A 24,085-nucleotide genomic window follows, 5' to 3' on the forward strand; every position below is an offset into this window, starting at 1 on the left:
GATCAAAGGCCCCTCCCCCATCAGCTTCTCTGGCATGCTCGCCACAAATTTGGAGGCATCCACACCTTCGATACCTTTGGGCATTCCAACGATCGTCAAATTCTGCCTCCTGGAGCGGTTCTCAAGGTCCTTTAACTTCTCTCTGACTTTTCTGGCTACTCATTGCAATCCCCATCTCTGCCTCCAGTGCGATCAGCTGATATTCATGCTGCTTCCACCTTCTGGATCGCCAGGCCCTGAGCTTCCTGTCTCTGGTCCATCCGTTCGATCGCCACCCTAAGTGGCTTCACCACCATGGCCAAATCTTCTAAGGCCTCTTTCTGTGCTGCTGGAATTTGCAATTTAAGAACTCCACCAGCTGCTCCGTCGACCACTGGGAGGGCAGCGCTGCCCCCTTGCCCTCCGCCATCTTCACCTGTGTCGCACCACAAAAACTTTGTTCTCCAACTGCTCTCTCTTCCTTGTGGCACTCCTCGTCCCATGAGCCATACACCAGTCTCACCAGAGGAGTATTATATTCCCTGGATATTCGTGCACCTTTTACACTCAAACACCACACGATTCGGGTGGGAAAGGACTGAGAAAATCCACCTTGAGCGGGAGTCACCAAATGTGCGACCGCTCACTCCATGGCTGTCACTGGAAGTACCCTTGCTCTTTTATCTACCCAATTGGTCCCTTTCCTTGCTCCATAGCTCTGCAGTCGTTTCCATTTCAAATATATATCCAATTCCATGGCCATGATCAATCATATGGGATCAAAGAAAGATAAATTGGGATATTCTCTTCAATATGAGAAATTAGATTAAATGATTCTTGGTGACATGTACACACCATTAAGAGTGAGTGCACATGTTAAAGAAAAAGGTGATGGAGACTAAGTGCTTTCACTTCATTGGATGCTGGGTCAAAATATATTTTCACAACTGAAATTGATAGATGCACAAAAACAACAACGATACATAAATGTAAAACTTAACAAAATGTTTCAAGGCAGTTCATAGGAGGTTTATAAAACAAAATTGACACCAAGTCATGTGAGGGAATATATGTAAGCACATGACTAAAGGAATGGACAAAGGTACAGGTTCTGAGGAGCATTGAATAGGAGGAAAGAGAGGTGGGATGGATTAAAGGAGGGAATTTCAGAATTTAATCTTCATTGCTAGAGGGATGGAGTTTAAGACTAGGGCGGTTATGTTGCAATTGTATAAGGTGTTAGTGAGGCCACACCTGGAGTATTGTGTTCAGTTTTGGTCTCCTTACTTGAGAAAGGACATACTGGCACTGGAGGGTGTGCAGAGGAGATTCACTAGGTTAATCCCAGAGCTGAAGGGGTTGGATTATGAGGAGAGATTGAGTAGACTGGGACTGTACTCATTGGAATTTAGAAGGATGAGGGGGGATCTTATAGAAACATTAAAAATTATGAAGGGAATAGATAGGATAGATGCGGGCAGGTTGTTTCCACTGGCGGGTGAAAGCAGAACTAGGGGACATAGCCTCAAAATAAGGGGAAGTAGATTTAGGACTGAGTTTAGGAGGAACTTCTTCACCCAAAGGGTTGTGAATCTATGGAATTCCTTGCCCAGTGAAGCAGTTGAGGCTCCTTCATTAAATGTTTTTAAGGTAAAGATAGATAGTTTTTTGAAGAATAAAGGGATTAAGGGTTATGGTGTTCGGGCCGGAAAGTGGAGCTGAGTCCACAAAAGATCAGCCATGATCTAATTGAATGGCGGAGCAGGCTCGAGGGGCCAGATGGCCTACTCCTGCTCCTAGTTCTTATGTTCTTATTAAGGCAACTGAAGGCACAGTCTCCAATTGTGGAGCAGTTAAAATTTGGGATGCTTGGGAGGCCAGATTAGACTAGAGTGATTCTCTCAGAGGATTGCGGGGCTGGAGGAAATTACAGAGCAGTGGAGAAATGAGGCCATGGAGGGATTTGAAAAGGAGGATGAGTATTAGGAGATGTGGCGAATAAATGCCATATGCCAGGGGCTGGTTTAAACCAGTGGTCTAAGACAACTGGCTTGTAATGCAGAACAAGACCAGCAGCGCGGGTTCATTTACCGTTCCAGCCTCCCCGAACAGGCGCCGGAATGTGGCGACCCGGGGCTTTTCATAGTAACTTCATTGAAGCCTACTTGTGACAATAAGCAATTATAATAATATATAATTAAATGGGGAAATGAGATGGAATTGTAGATCAACGATGAATAACTTGGTGATACAGGCCTGGGGGATTGTTTCAACGCTCCAAAATAGTGCCAGTAAAAGAGGTTGAAATGGGCAGGCTTAAGAAGGGTTCTGCTTTTCTCCTGGGATCTACTTTTACCAACTGGCTGACCTTCACAAGCCACACCAGCCGACTTTGGCTAGCCATGCCGATCGACCTTCACGACCCACTATTATTTCTTACCCGTAATACGACAGGTGAGCCTTCTTGGTCCTCACGATCTCACTTACTTTGTCATTCCGTGCTACATTTCTGCCAAGGACTGACAATTTAATTCTCACTGCATTGATTGAAAACAATCAAGAGATTTGTCCTTGAACTCTCCATGCTGAGTCGTCAAATGCCTTTAAAGTTTTGAGGATATTAAACTTTAATTTTCCCTGCATATAATACACATGGGCTTTACATTCTGGTTTGCATTGGCACAATTAACAAAGCCACACCTCAAGAAATCATTTTTATACTGCTTTACTCGAGGTTCACCAGAGGTCATGGAGTTCTGCATACAACTTACACCAGCACTGCTTTGGACTCTACCGGGAAGCACTGTCCAGCAGATTCAGTTGTGAGATCCTGGCCTGTTTTTGTCTTTGGCCCTCTGTTGCTTATTACAAAATGACTCCTCTTCAATCCTTCACACAGTCCTGTTGCTTGCTTGTTGACATCTACGAATACAGGAATCTCTCCTCCATAATTTTGCACCCAATGCACGGACACATGACGTCAGTGTACATGCCGAGCGTGTGATCTCTCTGCCGCCACTTCTGGCAGGAAGATGCCATCTTTTTTCTAAGGAAATTTGGTCCTGGGATAGCACTTTGAAGACAGGAGGAGGCGGTCTGCCCCACTGGGCTACCCGGGCTTGGTCACTGCCAGATCAGCCTGAGCAGGGCCGGCCCAAGGTACCGGCAACTCGGGCAGTCGCCCGGGGCGCCATGTGCAAGGGGCCGCCAGAGACTCTGGTCCCGCGCATGCGCAGTTGGGCCGGTGCCAACCAGCGCATGCGCGGTGGCCGCCCTCCGTCCGCCCCCCTCCGCCCCCCCCTCCGTCCGCCCCCCCCTCCCTCCGTCCGCCCCCCTCCCTCCGTCCTCCCTCCCCCTCCCTCCGTCCTCCCTCCCCCTCCCTCCGTCCTCCCCCTCCCTCCGTCCGCCCCCCTGCCTCTGCCCCGCCCCCCCATCTCGGCCCCCCCCCCCCCGCCTCGGCCCCGTCCCCCCCAAGGGCGCTGAAGTTCAGCTTGCCCGGGGCGCCAGCAACCCTAGGGCCGGCGCTGGGCCTGAGGGGCATGCATGTGCGGGACACCCGGCATTCTTGGAATCCTGTAATCTTTTCCTGTGATCAGGAATGCCATGACCGATTGCTTTGCGTGACCCTCCTGACACCTGCCCGCGACGCATCCGTGGATCATGACCCTGTGTTTGGAAAAGCGTGGGCGAAAGAACCATGTGAGGTGGCAAAGTAATTATTTTTGCCCAGCTTCGAACAGGATTAGACACGGTAGAAGCAGAAGGGTGTTCCTCATGGTGGTGTGTCCAGAACCAAGGGTCACAGTCTGGGGATATGGGGTAAAACGTTTAGGACTGAGATGAGAAATTGCATCACCCAGAGAGTAGTGGAATTTGCTGCTACAGAAAGTAGTTGAGACCAAAGCATTGTCTCATATATGTTGGAGTTAGATATGACCCTTGGGGCTAAAGGGATCAAAGGATATGGGGGGGGGGGGGGAGGGGGAGTGGGAACTTGTTACTGTGTTGGGTGATCAACCATGATCGTAATGAATGATGAAGCAAGCTCGAATGGCCTACTCCTATTTTCTATTTCTATTACATTAAACACTAACAAATTGATCAACTGCCAATGTTTTGCCTCAGATCTATGTTTTATTCATACTTTTAAAAAATTGGGTGTTTTTCATACTTTTCAAAAACAGCACTCTATCACATTGTGTCCAAAGATGTGCAGGTTAGGTGGATTAGTTATTATTAATGCACAGGGTTACAGGGATAGGGTGAGGGAGTGGACCGAGCCAGGGTGCTCTTTCTGAAGGTTGGTGCAGACTCGATGGGTCGAATGGCCTCCTTCTGCACTGTAGGGCTTCTATGGGTTCTAATGTTCTGCTGACATCAATTTCAGCCTGAAGCCTATTGCAAGTTACTTCATGAAGATTGTAAGGTTATGGCAGCACGGTGGCACAGTGGGTTAGCCCTCACGGCGCCACGGTCCCAGGTTCGATCCCGGCTCTGGGTCACTGACCGTGTGGAGTTTCCACATTCTTCCCGTCATTGCGTGGGTTTCGCCCCCACAACCCAAAGATGTGCAGGCTAGGTGGATTGACCACGCTAAATTGCCCCTTAATTGGAAAAAATTAATTGTGTACTCTAAATTTAAGGTTTGAAGACTCACATTGACCTGCAAATTTGCAAGTACCTGGCAATCTATAAAGTTACCTGGTAGCAACAAATAAGTTTTTAGTTGCTTCTGATTTCTGCTAATTTACTGCAAAATATGTTACCATTAAGGAAACCGACCACTTTGAACACAGCTCCATCACACCTGCAGAATAATTCTGAGAATAGGAATTATAAACACTGTTACCCGTGACATTTTGTGAGCAAGGCCATGGAAGATCTGTGCGATTATAAAAATAGTGCGCCTTTCATGAATGATATGACTAGGATCTGTTAACCTTTTTGCACAATTATTAATCTCTTTTCTTACAGGTTGAGACTATGTGTCTATTTGACTACATAATTTACTTTCTGTTCTCGACAATTGGTTTGCACAAATCCTTTCTCCACAAATGTAATGTATTTCAGATTATTTAAATAATTTCCATGCATTAATATCCTTTCAAAGGTAACTTTCCCTTTAGATTTCCCTTACCCTCTCTAATATTCTAATTCTAGTTGAGTAGCAATCCAATCCTGTGCAGGGAGAATACCCCCTTTCCTCTCGTGTGATAGTTTTCACTTTTAAATCTCTTTTATTCTCAAATCTGAGAATACAACATTTTTCAATTTCAGCTTTGAGATTTTTCTAATACGAAGGTGCTATTTGCATGTTGTCATGTAATAAACTATTAGACCTATAGAAGGAGCTGTTATCTAAAATATGCAGTCAGTCAACTGATTGGGTCGATTGGTTAATTGTTGTTGATAATTAATTGGACCAGAGGACATGACGGGAAAACTTCTAATGCGAGCAGACATGTTTGTATACTTTACAATGAGACTGGAAAAAATAATAACATTTCAGCAGTAATTGTTTTCTTTACAGCTAAAGCAGTAAAACTTTTACTACATTTTGAATGGTGTTACACAAAATTACAAGATATAGTGCTGAACAAATCAACTCCAAATAGTTAAGTGATTGCGCTCATTTTTGCAAGGGAGCATGACGTTACTGATTAAATTATCAAACTATCTACGGCTAAGTACAGCAGAGTTAGTGGGTCATGTTACTCATACTTCTAAGATTTTGTAATAATAATAATCATTATTAGTGTCACAAGTAGGCTTACATTAACACTGCAATGAAATTACTGTGAAAGTCCCCATGTCGCCTGTTTGGGTACACTGGGGGAGAATTAAGAGTGTCCAATTCACCTAACAAGCAGGTCTTTTGGGACTTGTGGGAGGAAACCTGGTACCTGGAGGAAATCCACGCAGACATGGGGAGAATGTGCAGACTCCGCACAGACAATGACCCAAGCTGGGAATCGAACCCGGATCCCTGGTGCTGTCAAGCAGCAGTGCTAACCAGTGCTTTATTGGCCAAAGTTAATTAATTATGGTTATTTGGTGGCACCATCACCTTGTTTTACTGGCACTGAATAGTAGTTACCCATTTTGTAATAGTAAAAAATGTGTTACTTGAGCAAGATGGTGCCTCAAATAAGGTGCAGATATATTTGTGATTGCATCTCGTGACATCAATGGACTCATTTCAGGTATGCTGAATTAGAAATAATTATTGTCTATAATTACAATTTACTTATTCACATTTTTAAAAGTGTTCGATGATGAGATAGAGATATGGTTTTGATTTTGAATTTATTGGCTATTTTGTTTGATAGTGAGCCATTTTGCTTTTAGGCTAGCTCACGATACATGTCAAAATATATTTTTGTCACATTTATGCAAAAAATACTTAATATTAATATAATGTATTTTACTGTAGGTCTGCACACACACTTCTGCCATCATCGGGTGATGAGGTTTCGAGTAGTGCATCTGTTCACCTCTTCAATGGAGAATTGCAACAGCTAACAATCAAACTAGAGAACATTGGCACCGAGCTTTTAGAAACTTTAGAGATCTCTGCTAAGACAATAAATAATAAAGGTTAGTATTGATCTATTGCTCAGTGGAAATGTCTGTTTCTTGCTTTAAAATAGTAATGTGTTTTGATATTATAGCAATAATCTTATCAGGGATTTATTTGTAAATTTTTATTAAGAGAGGTTTTCCCTTTTATCAGGTACAGAAAATGATGCAATGGAGTTTTGAGTGAAATTAAACTCCTTTGAAATAATTGAGGAAGTAATTGCTCCATTGAGAAAAATAAGGTTACGTGAGTGGGCCAAAATTTGGCAGATGGAATTTATGTGGATAAGTCTGAAGTTAACTATTTTGGTCGGAGGAATATAAAAGCAATTTCTTATCTAGATGGAGAGAAAGTTCAAAAAGCTTCGGTGCAGAGGGATCTGGATAACTTTGTGCATTAATCGCAGAAAGCTAGTATGCAGGTACAGGAGGCAATAAGGAAGGAAAATGGAATTTTGACATTCCTTGTTAATGGAATAGAGTATAAAAGTAGGGAAGTGCTGTTGCAACTGTATAGGACATTGGTAAGACTGCATCTGGAGTACTGCACACAGTTTTGGTCACCTTGAGGAAGGATGTAAATGCATTAGAGGCAGTTCAGAGAAAATTCAAGAGATTGATTCTAGGGGTGAAGGCCTTTTCTTATTATCGAATCACTAAAGTGCAGAAGGAGGCCATTTCGTCCATCGAATCTGCACCGACTCTCTAAAAGAGCACCTGACATAGGCCCAATCCCCCACCCTATCTCCGTAACCCCACGTCTTCAGACACTTAAAGGGCAATTTAGCATTGCCAATCCTCCTGACTTGCACATCTTTAGGCTGAAGAAAGATTGAACAGTTTCGACCTACACTTGTTGTAATTTAGAAGAATGAGAGGAGATCTAATGGAAATATATAAGATGCTAAAACGCATTGAAAAGGTGGATGTAGAGTGATGTTTCCCCTTGTTGTACATTCCAGAACGAGGGGCCATAGTTTTAGGCTTGGGGGTGGCATATTTAACACAGAAATGAGGAGGAATTACTTCACTCAAAGGGTTGTGAAACAGTGGAATTATCTACCCCAATGTGCAGTGGGCGCTGGAACACTAAACAAATTTAAGGAGGAGATAGATTTTTGGTTAGTAGCAGGATGAAATGTTGTGGGGAGCGGGCAGGAAGGTGGAGATGAGATCAGCCATGATTGTATTGAATTGCGGAGCAGGCCCGGGGGATGGAACTGCCTATTCCTGCTCCTAACTCGTGTGTTCTTATGAGATGTTTAATGTACACTGTAAATCACACCAACTGCAATTTTCAGTTTCACATTGTATTGAGGAAGTAACTAACATATTATCTAAGGATAAAGAAATTGTAAGGTTACAGGGAAAAAGCAAGGGAGTGGCACTAGGTAAGTTGCTTTTGCAGATGGTCAGCACAGACATGATGAACAAAATTGCCTCCTGTGTTGCACCCATTTCAATGCATCGTTGCTTCTATTTGATCTGTTTTTCTGATGTTTGCGTATAAGGTGTTCTCAGAATCATTCAGCATGATAGGTGTATGTACTATCTGGTGACTGATGATGATGAATAATATTTGGTTCAGTATGAGTTTTGCATGAATCAGATTTTTTGCTCTCAAGAGTAGAAAGGTTGAAGCCACCTTGTTTGACGTTCACGGAATAGCCATGTTGGGGAGAGAAAATACAGCTATTCAGCTGCAGTGCACTTCAGTCTCACGAGAATCCAGATGAAGATTCTTGGAGTTTCAGACAAGACCTTTATTATAATAATAATAATCTTTATTGTCACAAGTAGGCTTACATTAACATTGTAATGAAGTTACTTTGAAAAGTCCTGAGTCGCCACATTCCGGCACCTGTTTCGGTACACAGGGAGAATTCAGAATGTCCATTTCACCTAACAGCATGTCTTCCGGGACTTGTGGGAGGAAACCGGAGCACTCGGAGAAAACCTATGCAGACATGGGGAGAAAGTTCAGACTCAACACAGGGAGAAAGTTCAGACTCCACACAGACAGCGACCCAAGCCAGGAATCAAACCTGGGACACTGGAGCTGTGAAACAACAGTGCTAACCACTGTGTTACCATGTTGCCCACAATTCCGAAAGCAAGGGCTCCAGAGCTCCAACCCATGGCATACAAGAGAGCCCCAATGCAAGGACAACACAGATAGTTGTATCTTTGGATTCAGTTATAAGAAATCAGTATATGCCAATCAAAGGTTTACGTTTGTTATTGGTTGTCTGTATCCAATCACGACTATTTATTATGTTCACATCGTGCAGAATAAATTAGTACGATTGACCAATTGCAACATGTGCAAGTCTACTTCATTATATAATCCTATCAGTGCAAAAGCTGTCTAGCATAATTTCATACCGGCTGCAATTATCTGCTGTATGCATATCAATCAACCTCTCTTGTCTGATGCCCCTGCTGTTTAATGACTTCTCTCAAGTGCCAGAAGACTGGAGGATAGCAAATGTTGTCCCCTTGTTCAAGAAGGGGAGTAGAGATAACCCCGGTAACTATAGACCAGTGAGCCTTACTTCTGTTGTGGGAAAAGTCTTGGAAAGGTTTATAAGAGATAGGATGTATAATCATCTGGAAAGGAATAATTTGATTAGAGATAGTCAACATGGTTTTGTGAAGGTAGGTCGTGCCTCACAAACCTCATTGAGTTCTTCGAGAAGGTGACCAAACAGGTGGATGAGCGTAAATCAGTTGATGTGGTGTATATGGATTTCAGTAAAGCATTTGATAAGGTTCCCCACGGTAGGCTATTGCAGAAAATACAGAGGCATGGGATTCAGTGTGATTTAGCAGTTTGGATCAGAAATTGGCTAGCTGATGGAAGACAAAGTGGTGGTTGATGGGAAATGTTCTGACTGGTGTCCAGTTACTAGTGGTGTACCACAAGGATTTGTTTTGGGGCCGCTGCTGTTTGTCATTTTTATAAATGACCTGGAGGAGGGCGTAGAAGGATGGGTGAGTAAATTTGCAGATGACACTAAAATCGGTGGAGTTGTAGACAGTGCAGAAGGATGTTACAAGTTACAGAGGGACATAGATAAGCTGCAGAGCTGGGCTGACAGGTGGCAAATGGAGTTTAATGCAGAAAAGTGTGAGGTGATTCATTTTGGAAGGAATAACAGGAAGACAGAGTACTGGGCTAATGGCAAGATTCTTGATAGTGTGGACGAGCAGAGAGATCTTGGTGTCCATGTCCATAGATCCCTGAAAGTTGCCACCCAGGTTGAGAGGGTTGTTAAGAAGGCATACGGTGTGTTAGCTTTTATTGGTAGAGTAATTGAGTTTCTGAGCCATGAGGTCATGTTGCAGTTGTACAAAACTCTGGTGCGGCCGCATTTGGAGTATTGCCTGCAGTTCTGGTCGCCACACTAAAGGAAGGATGTGGAAGCATTGGAAAGGGTACAGAGGAGATTTACAAGGATGTTGCCTGGTATGGAGGGAAGATCTTGTGAGGAGAGGCTGAAGGACTTGAGGCTGTTTTCGTTGGAGAGAAGAAGGTTAAGAGGTAACTTAATTGAGGCATACAAGATGATCAGAGGATTAGATAGGGTGGACAGTGAGAGCCTTTTTCCTCAGATGGTGATGTCCAGTACGAGGGGACATAGCTTTAAATTGAGGGGAGATAGATATAGGACAGATGTCAGAGGTAGGTTCTTTACTCAGAGAGTAGTAAGGGCGTGGAATGCCCTGCCTGCAACAGTAGTGGACTCGCCAACATTAAACGCATTCAAATGGTAATTGGATAGGCATATGGACGATAAGGGAATAGTGTAGAGGGACTTTAGAGGGGTTTCACAGGACGGCGCAACATCGAGGGCCGAAGGGCCTGTACTGCGCTGTAATGTTCTATGTTCTGTGGATGTTTCAATAGACAATGTGATTGTCACCTTCCTTCTGTTATCTCCAGACAATTTGGCACCAGAGCAAATGGTTAATGATTCCACAATGTTATTGCAGTCCTTGGGAGGTTTACACCTGTGGTGTTCCTTCCTGATAACTAACGATCAGTTTGTGCCCTTGAATGCTTCTTCACAGCTAGCAGCTTGTGTGACTTTCAACCCAACAGAAGGTTTTGCTTCTTTCGGTAACCGATGAAGATGGTCAAAACATATGACTAGATCTTTAAAAATAATTCCGATATATTGTATAAAGCGCTCCCCCTTAAGCCATCCTATCTCCCTCTTCAGATGTTTACCAGAATTGACGAAAACCTTGATGTCCTTGGAGCTGCCCTTTAAATCTGATCAATTACATGTATTTCATTACCATTGTCTACTCCCCCCGTTAACTTTACAAACAAATTCAATAAAGTAGGTCAAGCAAGGTTTTCCCTTTTAAAATTCATACTGTCTATTCAGCATTCTATTGTTCATTTCACGATGTTGTTCTGTTCTCTCCTTTAGTAGCAATTCCATTATTTTTCCTATGACTGATGTTGAGCTGAGTGGTCTGTAATTTCCTTTTTTTAAAAAAAAAAAAATTCTTAAGACTGGCAGAAGTCAAAGAAATTTGTTTGCACAAAGATGCTAGATTTTCTTGAATCTCTGAGATGTTCTCACAAATGATCCATCGTCTTGTGATTTGTACAAGAGAGCAGGGTGATCTGCATTAAATCACTTATTTAATTATGCGTGGTCAAATTACATTGGGCTGTCTGAAAATATTTCCGTTCAGTCAGATTTCCACCCAAAACTTACTAAAATCACTTTTGGCTAAATAATTTTTGTGGATGAATGGGTGAAGAAATATGAATGACAACCATAGATTTTGTAGCCCGACTAGAAAAGTTACACCGACTTGAAATAATCCCTTTATATTTTGAGCTGTTCTGTATACTTACCGGTATGTCCAAGGGTCCTTTTCTTGAAGACGATTATGTTAAAAGAGTTTTTCCAAATATTTAGGGCAAGCTAGCCAGAGGTATGTTCACACAGGCCTATTGTCTGGAGTATATAGTTGAGTTTTGATCATGATGACAACACCTTTTATTTATTTAAGGCTTTTTAACATGATTAAACTCCCAAGTTGCTTCACAGGAGCATTGTAAAACAAAATATGACATCAAGCCACCTGAGATGTTGAGTTGAACAAAAGTTTGTTTGAACTGGAAGATTGTAAGAAGTGTCATAAAGGAGGAAAGCTAGGTAGAAAAGTAGAGAAGTGTAGAGAGGGAATTCCAGAGCTTGGGACCTAGGCAACCAAAACTCGGGGCACCAGTAGTGAATCAATTATAATAAGGATTGTAAGTTAGCCAGAATTGGAGTTGATTGCAGAGATGGGGAGGGGCGTGTTGGAATTTGAAAACTGGGATGCGAATCAAAGATGTTGCTTGACGAGGAGCCGCGATAGAGCAGTGAGCACTGTGTTAGGTGCATGTGACTTGCTGCAAGTTAAGATAAAGGCAACAGAAGTTTGGATGATCTCGAGTTTACAGAGGGTAGAATGCGAGAGAACATTTACCATAGAACCCCTACAGTGCAGAAGGAGGTCACTCAGCCCATCGAGTACGGACCAGCCCTTAAAGAGCACCCCACCCTATCCCTGTAACCACAGTTAACCTGCAAAACTTTCAACACAAAGGGACAATGGAGCATGGGCAATCCACCAAACCTGCACATCTTTGGACCGTGGGAGGAAATCGGAGCACCTGAGGAAACTAATGCAGACTTCACACAGACAGTCACCCAAGACCAGAATTGAACCTGGGTCCCTGACGCTGTGAGGCACCAGTGCTAACTACTGTGCCACCATACTGCCATGTAAGGGTGTGTTGGAATAGCTGAATTCAGAGGTAACAAAGACACAAATAAGGGTTTTAGAAACAAACGAGTTGAAACATGTGAAGTCTTGATAAGAAGGTGGAAATATGTGATAATAGCCATGGCATGGTTGTGAGGTCGGAAGCTCCTCTGAGGATCAAAATACTGAGTTGTGAACACACTGAATTAATCTCAGACTATTGCTCGGAGAGGGATGGAACCAGTAGCTAGGGAATTAAGTTTGTCATGGGGACTGGAAACAATGACTAATGTCTTCCCAATATTTGGAAGCATTTTTTGCTCACCCAGTATTGAGTGTTGGATAAGCAGTCTCAGAATGTAGCAGCAGTGGAAGAATTCAGGTAGAGCGATGGTTTGATAAACTGAGAGAAATATTTCTGACTTGATGTGTATGCCAGAAACTAGTTCTTTTTTTATAAGTGTTTTTTACTGGGTTTTCGAACACAGTATATTTACAGATGTGCACAAAAGAGAAAGAAAAAAACTGAGAAGATATTATACACAAGACTAAAAACAACAACGCTATATAGTTAGCAAAATCTCATGATTAGCAAGAAAAACATGTAGTGGGGGGGGTATATACACATCAAGGTATGGGGAGACAATTACAGTACATCTGTATGCCCGTCTTGTGCATTCTTACATTTTTATCCATCTCTTTTTCTTGTCCTGTACAAAGAGATTGAACACACCCCCGGCAATACAAAAAATGGATCTGGGGGGGCGCCTGGGTGGTGCCCCGATGCTGTTGCTTGCTTCTCCCTGTCTGCCTTCGCTCCCGTTGTAGCGCGTTCGCCTTTGCTTCGCCCGTTCTTCATTTCTTCCTCCTGTACTTTCTTACTCTCTGTTACTGTGTTTGCCGTGGTTGTTGTCGTTTCCTGTGCTCTCCTTCCAGTTTGTGTTCCCTCGTCTTCCCCCACCTCCTTGTTCCCCTCTATTGTTCTGTGCCTCCTCCCTTTCCTTCTTCTCTGCTCCCACCTCTCCTTCCCTGCAGTTCATCTTTCTTTTCGCTTGAGTTTTCTCTCCCCCTGCACTGCCGCTCTCTCTCCTCCCCCCCACCCCCTCCCCGGATCTTTCCCTCCTTCTCATGCCTTGGCTACTTTCCCCTGGTTCTTGACTACTTGATTGTTCTTCTACTCGTTTGTTGGCTACAAACAGTTCCCGGAACAGATGGGTGAATGGCTCCCACATTCGCTGGAAGCTGTCATTCGATCTTTGGATGGCGAATTTGATTTTCTCCATTTGGAGAGATTCTGATAGGTCAGACAGCCAGTCTGCAGCTTTGGGTGGTGCTGTTGACCGCCAGCCGAACAGGATTCTACGGCGGGCAGTCAGGGAGGCAAAGACAAGGGCGTCCGCCCTCCTCCCTATGAATAGGTCTGGCTGGTCTGATACCCCGAAGACCTCCACTTTCGGGCATGGCTCCACCCTCATCCCCACCACTTTGGACATTGCCTCAGAGAAGGCTGTCTAGTACCCAACAAGTCTGGGGCACGACCAGAACAGGTGGGCGTGGTTGGCCGGGCCTCCTTGGCGCCGTTCACATCTATCCTCCACCTTTGGGAAGAACCTACTCATACGGTTTCTTGTTAAGTGGGCTCGATGTACCACCTTTAGTTGTGTCCGGTTGAGCCTTGCACATGTGGTGGTGGAGTTGACCCGATGCAGTGCTTCACTCCAGAGTCCCCACCCTATTTCAATCCCAGGCCTTTTTCTTTCTCATTGTGTCCAGTACGGTGTCAGTCCTCTCTACCAGTCGTTCATACATGTCGCTACAGGTTCCTTTACCTAGGATGTTTGTGTCAAGTAACTCCTCCAGTAGTGTGTGTCGTGGCAGTCGTGGGTACGTCCTTGTCTCCTTCCATAAGAAGTTTTAAAGTTGCAGGTACCTTGGTTCGTTCTCCCTAGCTAGCTGAAATCTCTGTCAGTTCGTCCATTGTTGCGATCCTGCCGTTGATGTATAGGTCCCTGACTGTCCGTGTCCTCCCGTCCTGTCTTCACTTTTCAAAGGTGGTGTCAGTGAGCGCTGGGGCGAACCTATGGTTGTTGCAGAAAGGGGTTTGTCTGACTTTTTGGTCAGGCCGAAATGCTGTCGTAGTTAGTTCCAGGTCTGGAGGGTGGCTACCACTGTTGCTAATTGTGCTTTTACTTAATTGCTCTGTTTTAATAACCTTTGCTCTAGAGTCGCCAGGTATCTTTCTGATACCACCACGAGGTCCAAGGCCAAGTGCTGATCAATAACTAAATACACCAGTTAGTAAGTTTCAAAACAAAACACATTGATTATACACACAGTCAATCACTACTCATGCATAAAACTCTACTTACTAGACTATCACTAACACTAAAGGCCTATACTTAGCTTTCGGAATGGCCCACCAGGTCAGAGGAACAATGGCCTTTGTTCGGTTCTGAGGCTGCAGGTTTCAAGCTGGTATGGAATAGTAGCTAGGAGCGCCTATCTCATAGCGTGCATTGACTGGAGACTTACTTGGTTGGTGCAGCTGCTAGGCAGGTCTCTCCTTGTTGAGAGTTACGGTCAAGAGTTCTTTCGAGCAAGGGCAGCATGGTGGCCTAGTGGTTAGCACAACCGCCTCACGGCGCTGAGGTCCCAGGTTCGAATCCCGGCCCTGGGTCACTGTCTGTGTGGAGTTTGCACATTCTCCCCGTGTCTGCGTGGGTTTCGCCCCCACAACCCAAAAATGTGCAGAGTAGGTGGATTGGCCACACTAAATTGCCCCTTAATTGGAAAAAATAATTGGGTAATCTAAATTTAAAAAAAAAAAAGAGTTCTTTCGAGCTGCTAAGAGAACCTGCCAAGAAGGACGAGCTGAACTTGGGGACTCTATTTTATAGTCCCCAGGTGTTTCGTGCCCTTTTGGGCGGACCCCGGACCAGGTCCCAATTAATTGGACCACATCCCAATCGTTTCAATCGATTTCTCCAATACTGGAGCTGTTCCCTGATCACTGGGCGGTTCCTATATGTCTGTTGGCCTTCCTATGTCCTGGCTCCCGCTGGCGCCGGGGAGTCTGGTTTGGTCCCGATTGCTTCAATATTTCTAATTGTTTCTGGGGATTGCTCATTAATATGTAGATGGCTACTGGTTTCGGTTCTGTCTGGGTTCTGCAAGCCTTAATACACAGGAAACCTTGCACCTGCTTGTTTTCTGTGCCTGGCCAATTTTCCCTGTATTCTTTGTGGGTCTCCATTTTGGAATCGGGAAGTGGCCACCCCAGGTGGCTACACTACCACTTGGTTGCTGGAGTGTTTTTTGGATGGGGATGGGAGTGCTGCCGTGGCGAGGGCCTGGGGAGAGGTCCTTGCAGGAGACCTCCTCTGCGTGCACCCACTCGGCATCTGGCTCCTTGATCCATCCCCTTACTCATTCGGTTGTCGCTGCCCTGTGCAGAATTGCAGGTTTAGGAGGGCTAGCACTCCCCTGGACTTTGTTTTTTGTAAAACCTTCTTTGTGATCCCAGCAGTCATTCCCCCTTTCCCATTCGAACGCCATGATTAATTTGTCTAGTGATTTGAAAAAGGCCTTGGGGATATAGAGCATGTTAGATCTAAGTACGAAGAGGTATCTGGGCAGCACATTCATTTTGATCGTCTGCGCTCTCCCCGCGAGTGAGAGTGAGAGTGGGAGTGTGTTCCATCTGTGCAGGTTTTTTTGACTTTCTCTGTCAGACTGGTCAGGTTCCATTTGTGGATCCCCTTCCAGTCATGAGCGATTTGGAACCCCAGGTAGCGGAATTTATGTCGGGCTTGTTTGAACGCAGCAGTGCCACCAGTGCTGCCCCTACTCCTTGTGGGTGTACCGGGAAGATCTCGCTTTTGCTCATGCTTAGTTTGTAGCCGAGTAGGCACAAAACTCTTTCAGGACCGGGATGATTCCTTCCATGCTGCTTTGTGGGTCTGCAATGTAGAGAAGCAGGTCATCTGCATAGAGCGAGACTCTGTGCTCTCTGCCTCTCCTTTGCATCCCCCTCCAGTTTTTTGTTGTTCCGAGAGCGATCACTAATGGTTCGATCGCTAGAGCGAACAGCAGTGGGGACAGCGGGCATCACTGCCTGGTGCCCTTGTGCAGCTGGAATTACTGGAGTTGGTGTTGTTTGTTCGTACGCTCACCATGGGAGTGTTGTATAGGAGCTTCACCCACGAGATGAACCCTGTTCCAAGCCTGAACCGCTCCAGTACCGCTCCAGGTTTCGCTGTCCCCCTCCTCTCCCGGTCTATCTCTCCCTCTCATGCTTTGGCTACTTTCCCCTGATTCTTGGCTACCTGGCTATTCTTCTGCTTGTTCGTTGGCCACAAACAGGTCCTGGAACAATTGTGTGAATGGCTCCCATGTTCTGTGAAGCCGCTGTCTGACCCTCCGATGGCGAATTTGATTTTCTCATTTGGAGAGATGCCGAGAGGTCGGACAGCCAGCCTGCAGCTTTGGGTGGTGCTGCTGACCGCCAGCCGAACAGGATTCTACAGCGGGCAATCAGGGAGGCAAAGGCAAGGGCGTCCGTCTTCCTTCCTGTGAATAGATCTGGCTGATCTGAAACCCTGAAGACTGCCACTTTTGGGCATGGCTCCACCCTCATCCCCACCACTTTGGACATTGCCTTGAAGAAGGCTGTCCAGTACCCTGCAAGTCTGGGGCAAGACCAGAACATGTGGGCGTGGTTGGCTGGGCTTCCTTGGCACCATTCACATCTATCCTCCACCTCCGGTTCTTGTTAAATGGGCTCTGTGTACCACTTTTAGTTGCGTCAGGCTGAGCCTTGCGCACGTGGAGGTGGAGTTGTGCTGCGTCTTTTTGCCACGTTTCATTGAAACATGCCTGTTTTTCGGATCCACGGGAGGAGAGCCACCTAACGTACGACTGCTCAGCACGTCGTCATCATCGGAAGTCAGAAACTAGTTCTGTGAAAAAGAAAATTGCAAATGCTGGAAACACTGAACAGGTCAGGCAGTATGCGTGGAAGCAGAAATGGTCAAGGACCTGTCATCAGAACCTGAATTTAGTATCCCTGCTGTATTCCGCTTTTCATATAGTTCTGTGTTGCTTGTGTTATTTAATATGTGAAAATCCTCATGAAGGTCATCTGATTGTACACTTTTTATTCTCAGCGAGCTAAATCTCACAGTTTGTTTTATCTTGGATAAGCCGTGTCCTTAATTGAAGAAGCAACGCTCATTTTTAATGTGAACAGTTACAATTCATTATACAAAGAAACATCTCTGCGTATCGCACTTTATCATGTTTCAAACATAACCCAAAAGTAATTCACATACCATAATTAGTATGAATGACAGTGGCAGCACAACAAAGATCAAGTAACAACTATTGAGCATATTCTTGACCCTGTCTCTCGAGAGCTAGGGGTACTATATTCAATCCCTGAATATATTCTATCTTTATTAATAAGTGATTCTGGGATTTGTTATATGCCTTGAGAAATTTTGAGATGATGGTTTCCACTTGGCAGCAAATATTCAGCAGGAAAAGTTTCACTCCAAAAGCTTATTGTGTATCACATTGATCCGGGTAATTTTTTCTTCTTCTGAATAGGGCAACATGAGCAAAACCACATTTATTTCATCCATAGTTGCCCAAAGAGGAAGGAACTGGATATGGTTGATCTCTTTGAACTGTTTAATCCTTGTGATGGTGCTCTCATGATTGTGCTGGAAAAAGAATTCCAGGATATAGAACAAGTATCCATTAGAAAATAGCGATTATATATCAAAGTCAAAATGTTGAGTTCCATTTGGGCGTCCTTGGCAACTGTGCATCTTCAGAATCTCCATGGATAACAGCAGCTTCAGGTCATCCCAGAAGCAATAGTTCTGAGAAACAATAAAATAGACTAGGGATGCAGATGTCTGCTGATAGCTTGCTTTTTCTGGCAACTGAAATAAACATGCAACAGTTAGAGCATTCAAGCAAATTTACTGAACTCTGAACAATAGTCTTAACAATGTTTTAGAGAAAATCATTTCAGTCGTACCATAAAGCAAGAATATCATGATTCCTACACTTCAACTCTATCTAGAAATAAATGCAATGATATGTAATCTTGGTGTGTGAACACCGATTGCTGTGAATACATATACCATATGAACAAGCACCAAGTATCTGTAAATGCTATTGTGAAGCTGCTTGTATCGCACCACATAATGGGGCATTGACGATGGCTGGACAAGCTGCAGCCATCGTCAGATCTATTTGTGTATATATTACATACATACATACACACACACACAGACACAGACACACACATACATACATACATACATACATACATACATACATACATACATACATACATACATACACACATACACACATACATACATAAACACATACAATTTGTCAACATTTGCAATGGAAACTACCTTTGTGGGAACATTATATTGTAATTGCACTCAATTTAATTAGATTGTTTGGCGACTTGGGCGGCGAGATGGCAGATGGAGTTTAATCCGGACAAATGTGAGGTGATACATTTTAGAAGGTCTAATACAGGTAGGGAATACACAGGGAATGGTAGAACCCTCAAGAGTATTGACAGTCAGAGAGATCTTAGTGTCCAGGTCCATAGGTCACTGAAAGGGGCAACACAGGTGGAGAAGGTAGTCAAGAAGGCATAGGGCATGCTTGCCTTCATTCGCCGGGGCATTGGCAAATCATGTTGCAGCTGTATAGAACCTTAGTTAGGCCACACAGTGTTCAATTCTGGTCGCCACACTACCAGAAGGATGTGGAGAGTGCAGGAGAGATTTACCAGGATGTTGCCTGGTATGGCGGGCATTAGCTATGAGGATAGGTTGAATAAACTTGATTTGTTCTCACTGGAACGACGGAGGTTGAGGGGCGACCTGATAGAAGTCCACAAAATTATGAGGGGCATAGACAGAGTGGATAGTCAGAGACTTTTTCCCAGGGTAGAGGGGTCAATTACTAGGGGGCATAGGTTTAAGGGGCAAGGTTTAGAGGAGATGTATGAGGTAAGATTTTTACACAGAGTAGTGGGTGCCTGGAACTTGCTGCCGGAGGAGGTGGTGGAAGCAGTGCCAATAGTGACATTTAATGGGCATTTTGACAAATACATGAATAGGATGGGAATGGAGGGATATGGACCCCGGAAGTGTAGAAGATTTTAGTTTAGATGGGCAGCATGGTCGGCGTAGGCTTGGAGGGCCGAAGGGCCTGTTCCTGTGCTGTACTTTTCTTTGTTCTTTTTGTAATTAATTGGAAACCTTGCCATGTAGCTGCTGGCTAAAGGGTTTAAAACACCATGACAGGACTTCTATTGGCCACTGGGTGGAATTACCACAATGGTTTAGCTCACTGGGCTAAATCGCTGGCTTTTAAAGCAGACCAAGGCAGGCCAGCAGCATGGTTTGATTCCCGTACCAGCCTCCCCAGACAGGCGCTGGAATGTGGCGACTAGGGGCTTTTCACAGTAACTTCATTGAAGCCTACTCGTGACAATAAGCGATTTTCATTTCATTTTCATTTCATTTTTCATTTGGAGGCAGTTTCCATTAGAAACATGGACATGGGAATTAATAGCAGAAATATGTAAAAATAAGGATATCATTTGTAACATCAAAATGGGAACAAAGTTATACCTGAGGACCCTGACTAAATTATTCCTTGCCTTCAAACCCCATTTTAAATGAAGACTACTTGGTTTTGATTTCACTACCTTGCATTTTTTTTTGTTTCTTTTGAACACAATTCTGTATGGGAGGTTTGTGGTATTCAGAAATAGTAAATTGATTCAATATAATTACACATGTTTAAATGCAACGAATATGTTAAAAATTTCAAGTCGCTTTAAATTATTTGGATATATTTAAAGCTGACTTGCACATTGAATTTATTTTTGTGAACTATTTCAGAGATGTATTTGAAGAAAAATCCTAGTATCACTTTTGCAATTCTTTAAAAGCAATTTTACTTCACAATGGATCCATGAAAGTCCTTGGGTAATACAAGAGGTATAAAGTGGATTTTTGAGCTTAAAGAGGAAAAGATTTGAAGTAATTTGCTGATGATGCTTCAAACATCTTATCCCATGAACCTCACAAAGCACAATAACTTAAATATTGAATTATCTATGCTGTTTGTAGATGGGAGTTATAACTCTTTACTTCCAATGCCGTGGGAGATCAAAGTGCATTAAAAAAAATGAAATGCAACCCCTTTGGGAATCACTCTGCACTTGCTCGTTCCAGGTTCAAAATAACAACAAAATAATCAGTTAGCCTGCTTCGTATGCCTCCCACATGTGTACATCCAGTCACTTGAGTTTCATCAACAGATTTGATCATACAGTTGATGTAATATCGTGATTGTTTGGGGCGGAGCCTGTAACTTGCCCACTAAAAATACCCAAAATGTTTGGGCTGTTACAGTCAACAGCAATTTAATTTTTAAGGGAATGATAATTGAGAATTAATGCCAAAGCACCTTTCTGGCTTTGAAAATAGAATTCTCCAGGTGCAGAGTCATTTCTTCAGAGGTTCTTTCGTGTAGGAGATTTTAAAAAGAAAACTACAGGGTACATGTCACCACTGATGGAAGATCTGCAACCACATATGAAATTCAATTATAAACATTGACAAAAGAAGTTTCATTTTTTTTTTCTTTTTAACAAATATAAGTTCAGAGTACCCAATTATTTTTTTCCAATTAACGGGCAACAGTCCCAACCACTGTGCTAGTGCTGCCTATTTTCTATCACGATGCACATTTGGTAATTTTTTTGTGATACAAGATTGATTGTAATGATTGCTAAATTAGAAAATGACAAATTGAAACAAAATGCATGTGTCTTGAGACTTCACAGTCAGAAAAGCATGATATCCAAGGTTTACTTTTCAATTTGCTTTATAGACATGGCGCAGTGGAAAAATGTGCAGATGAAGTGCCATCTTCTAAGTCTCTGCATAGCCCTCAATCAACCTTTACCATACCCAATTACATTACTAACTCCGTCTGCAAACACCTCTCATACTGAAAATGACAGCATATTCTTATCTCCAATAAATGTTTTAAATTATTGATCCCATTCATAGTTGAAACTGTTAACATTACATTTTTGTCTCTTCCATTTTTCAGAATTGCTGCTGGAATAACAGCTGAAAAATCTATATTTCAGAATTGTTCTGCTTGCTAAAATGAAATTGAGAATTTGGTTGTTCTTTTTAGTGATACGTTGGCTACAAAGTATAAGCTGCAAAAACACATTCTTCCGACAAATTGATGCTATTCTTGGAAAATTGTGCAACTGCCCTTGTATTGAATCTTAAGAACAACTGATTTCTCATTGTATATATATTCATTGTTGGAAAAATCATACCTTTCAAAACTTTATCCATGACTTTTTAAAGCATCTCTGCCATAGTTCATCTCTGCTTATCTATTTGCTTGTCCATCATTTGCTAGTGTGTGCTCGGTTATCTTTAAAAAGGGATAGATAGTTGTACTTCCAGAGTACAATTGTGTAAGTACCAGTTCTTGCAATTTGTTTTAACAAACAAATCTTTGTTTTATAATCAATCATCAGTTTAGTGAAAGAAACCTGGTTAAAGTCTCCTTTATTCTGGGTCTAATAACAGCTAAGGTAAATAATTGCCTATGTTGGTGAGTGAATTAAACTTTTCAACTAATGATGTGATGTGGGGTCGTGGGGCTAAATAAACTGCGGACTCTTCCCATCCCAATCATAACACTATGGCCAGTTATGCAATTTTCTGTGTTTGCATATTGGTCGATGTGTTCTTTATCAATTTTAAGTGTTGCTGCACATCTACAAATTGATGCCCTTTCTGGACATGTGTGTTTATGGAGGCGAGAATTAATTAGGTTGAAAACATCACATATTTTCCTCTAAATTACTGGAGATAATGCAATATTTTCTGTAACTCTGGAAATTGTAGCCCTCAGTCAGCATCAATTTATATCTTGTCAATATTATAGGAATATAATAATTAATTTTACTTGGGCCTTTTGTGCTCCTTAAGTTCCAGAACTAAACAATAACTTACTATGTTGTAATATGTTCTTGGGACTAAATATAATAACACTCTTTATTGTCACAAGTAGGCTTGCATTAACACTGCAATGAAGTTCCTTTGAAAAGCCCCTAGTCGCCACATTCAGAATGTGTAAATTACCTTCTTAAAATTTTTTTAAAAATTTTTTCCAATTAAGGAGTAATTTAACATCGCCAAACAGCCTACCCTGCACATCTTTGGGTTGTGGGAGCGAAACCCACACAAACACGGGGGAAATGTGTAAACTCCACACAGACAGTGACCCAGAGCCAGGATCGAACCTCCAATGTTAACCACTGCGCCACCGTGCTGCCCTAGAATGTCCAAATTACCTAATGGCACGTCTTTCGGACTTGTGGGAGGAAAACGGAGCACCCGGAAGAAACCCGTGCAGACTCCACACAGTGACCCAAGCCACGTATCGAATCTGGGACCCTGGCACTGTGAAGCAACAGTGCTTACCAATGTGCTACCGGGCCACGCTAAAATAAAACTTCATCCAAATATGCAATGTAAATCATGCGATTTGCTGCATTACTTATTCCAAATGGTCTTTGAACATCATTATCAAATGTTAATAGGAATTTTGGTTTGTTTCATCGGGTATTGTGATTTTTGGTTCTGAATTTACTGAGTTCACACTGATTTTCTAACTTTCCAAATTCTAGTTTCTATTTTCAAGAATTAATTGTTTCTGTACTAAAATCTATTGTTGAAATGTTTTTTACTGATCATGCAGAAATGTTGATTTATTTGAAAATAGAACAGCACATGTCCAACCATAGTTATCAGCTGAACTTCATTCAATTTGGTATGATATATTATGTGGTTCATGAATCAAGTTCTTTTGTTGTTCACAGAAAAACTGTATGGTGATTTTTTGAGCTGGAATTTAGAAGAATTGCTCGCACAATTTCCACTTGAATCTGGGAAGATTGCTGTTTCACAGTGAACATTCAAGTGAAACTGGACTTTTCCTGTCAAGAAAACCTTCTCCAGGACCTGAATGACGGTAAGCCAACCTTTCACCAAAATGCATGATTATCCAGCATTGGTTGGTTTCAGTATTGTTGGATAAAAATAAGTGACTAGAAAAGGAAATTTGAATTGGAAGAAGGTGTTTTCAATTCCTTTCGGGGCAATTGAAGGATCATGTGGTGTAATCTGTACTGCATTTTCTAGTTCCAGGAAAGATGCCATAAATTGTTTTTATTGCAGCTATACATGGTGGAGGTAGTATGTAATAAGGATGCAAGGGTAGTCGATTGGCAACTGGCACGGTATGTTAGAAGGAAGTTGATTTTTAGTTTAGTTTGGCCATCTTGAAAAACGGCAGACAACTGGATCTGTAACTCGCGCACCAGTTTAAAAACCACACTACGTTCAGCATTTAAACTTAGTTGAGTCTTAAGCGCTGACAAGGGAGACATTGCCATAACTTTTTTGTCTTGCATTCAACAGGACAAGCGCAGGAATGTCACTTTTCAAACAATCGCAACAATTTATATTATGGGGAGTCGGTGGTGTAGTGGCATTGTCACTGGACTAGTAAACCAGAAACCCAGGGTAATGGTCTGGGGACGCGGGTTTGAATCCCGCCACCTGCAGATGGTGAAATTTGAATTCAACGAAAATCTGGAATT

General features: G+C 43.0%; 1 protein-coding gene across 1 annotated transcript in view; it reads left to right on the plus strand.

The window, feature by feature from the left end:
* Positions 1 to 24,085, plus strand: part of trappc9 (trafficking protein particle complex 9) — a 1,005,291-nt gene that overhangs the window by 188,782 nt on the left and 792,424 nt on the right. The window contains 3 exon segments of the mRNA XM_038809220.1: positions 6,413 to 6,576; positions 23,303 to 23,380; positions 23,383 to 23,454. Of these exon segments, the coding sequence (XP_038665148.1) occupies positions 6,413 to 6,576; positions 23,303 to 23,380; positions 23,383 to 23,454 (314 nt within the window).

This window comes from Scyliorhinus canicula, chromosome 10, assembly GCF_902713615.1.
Source record: "Scyliorhinus canicula chromosome 10, sScyCan1.1, whole genome shotgun sequence".
In the NCBI taxonomy this organism is placed as follows: domain Eukaryota; kingdom Metazoa; phylum Chordata; class Chondrichthyes; order Carcharhiniformes; family Scyliorhinidae; genus Scyliorhinus; species Scyliorhinus canicula.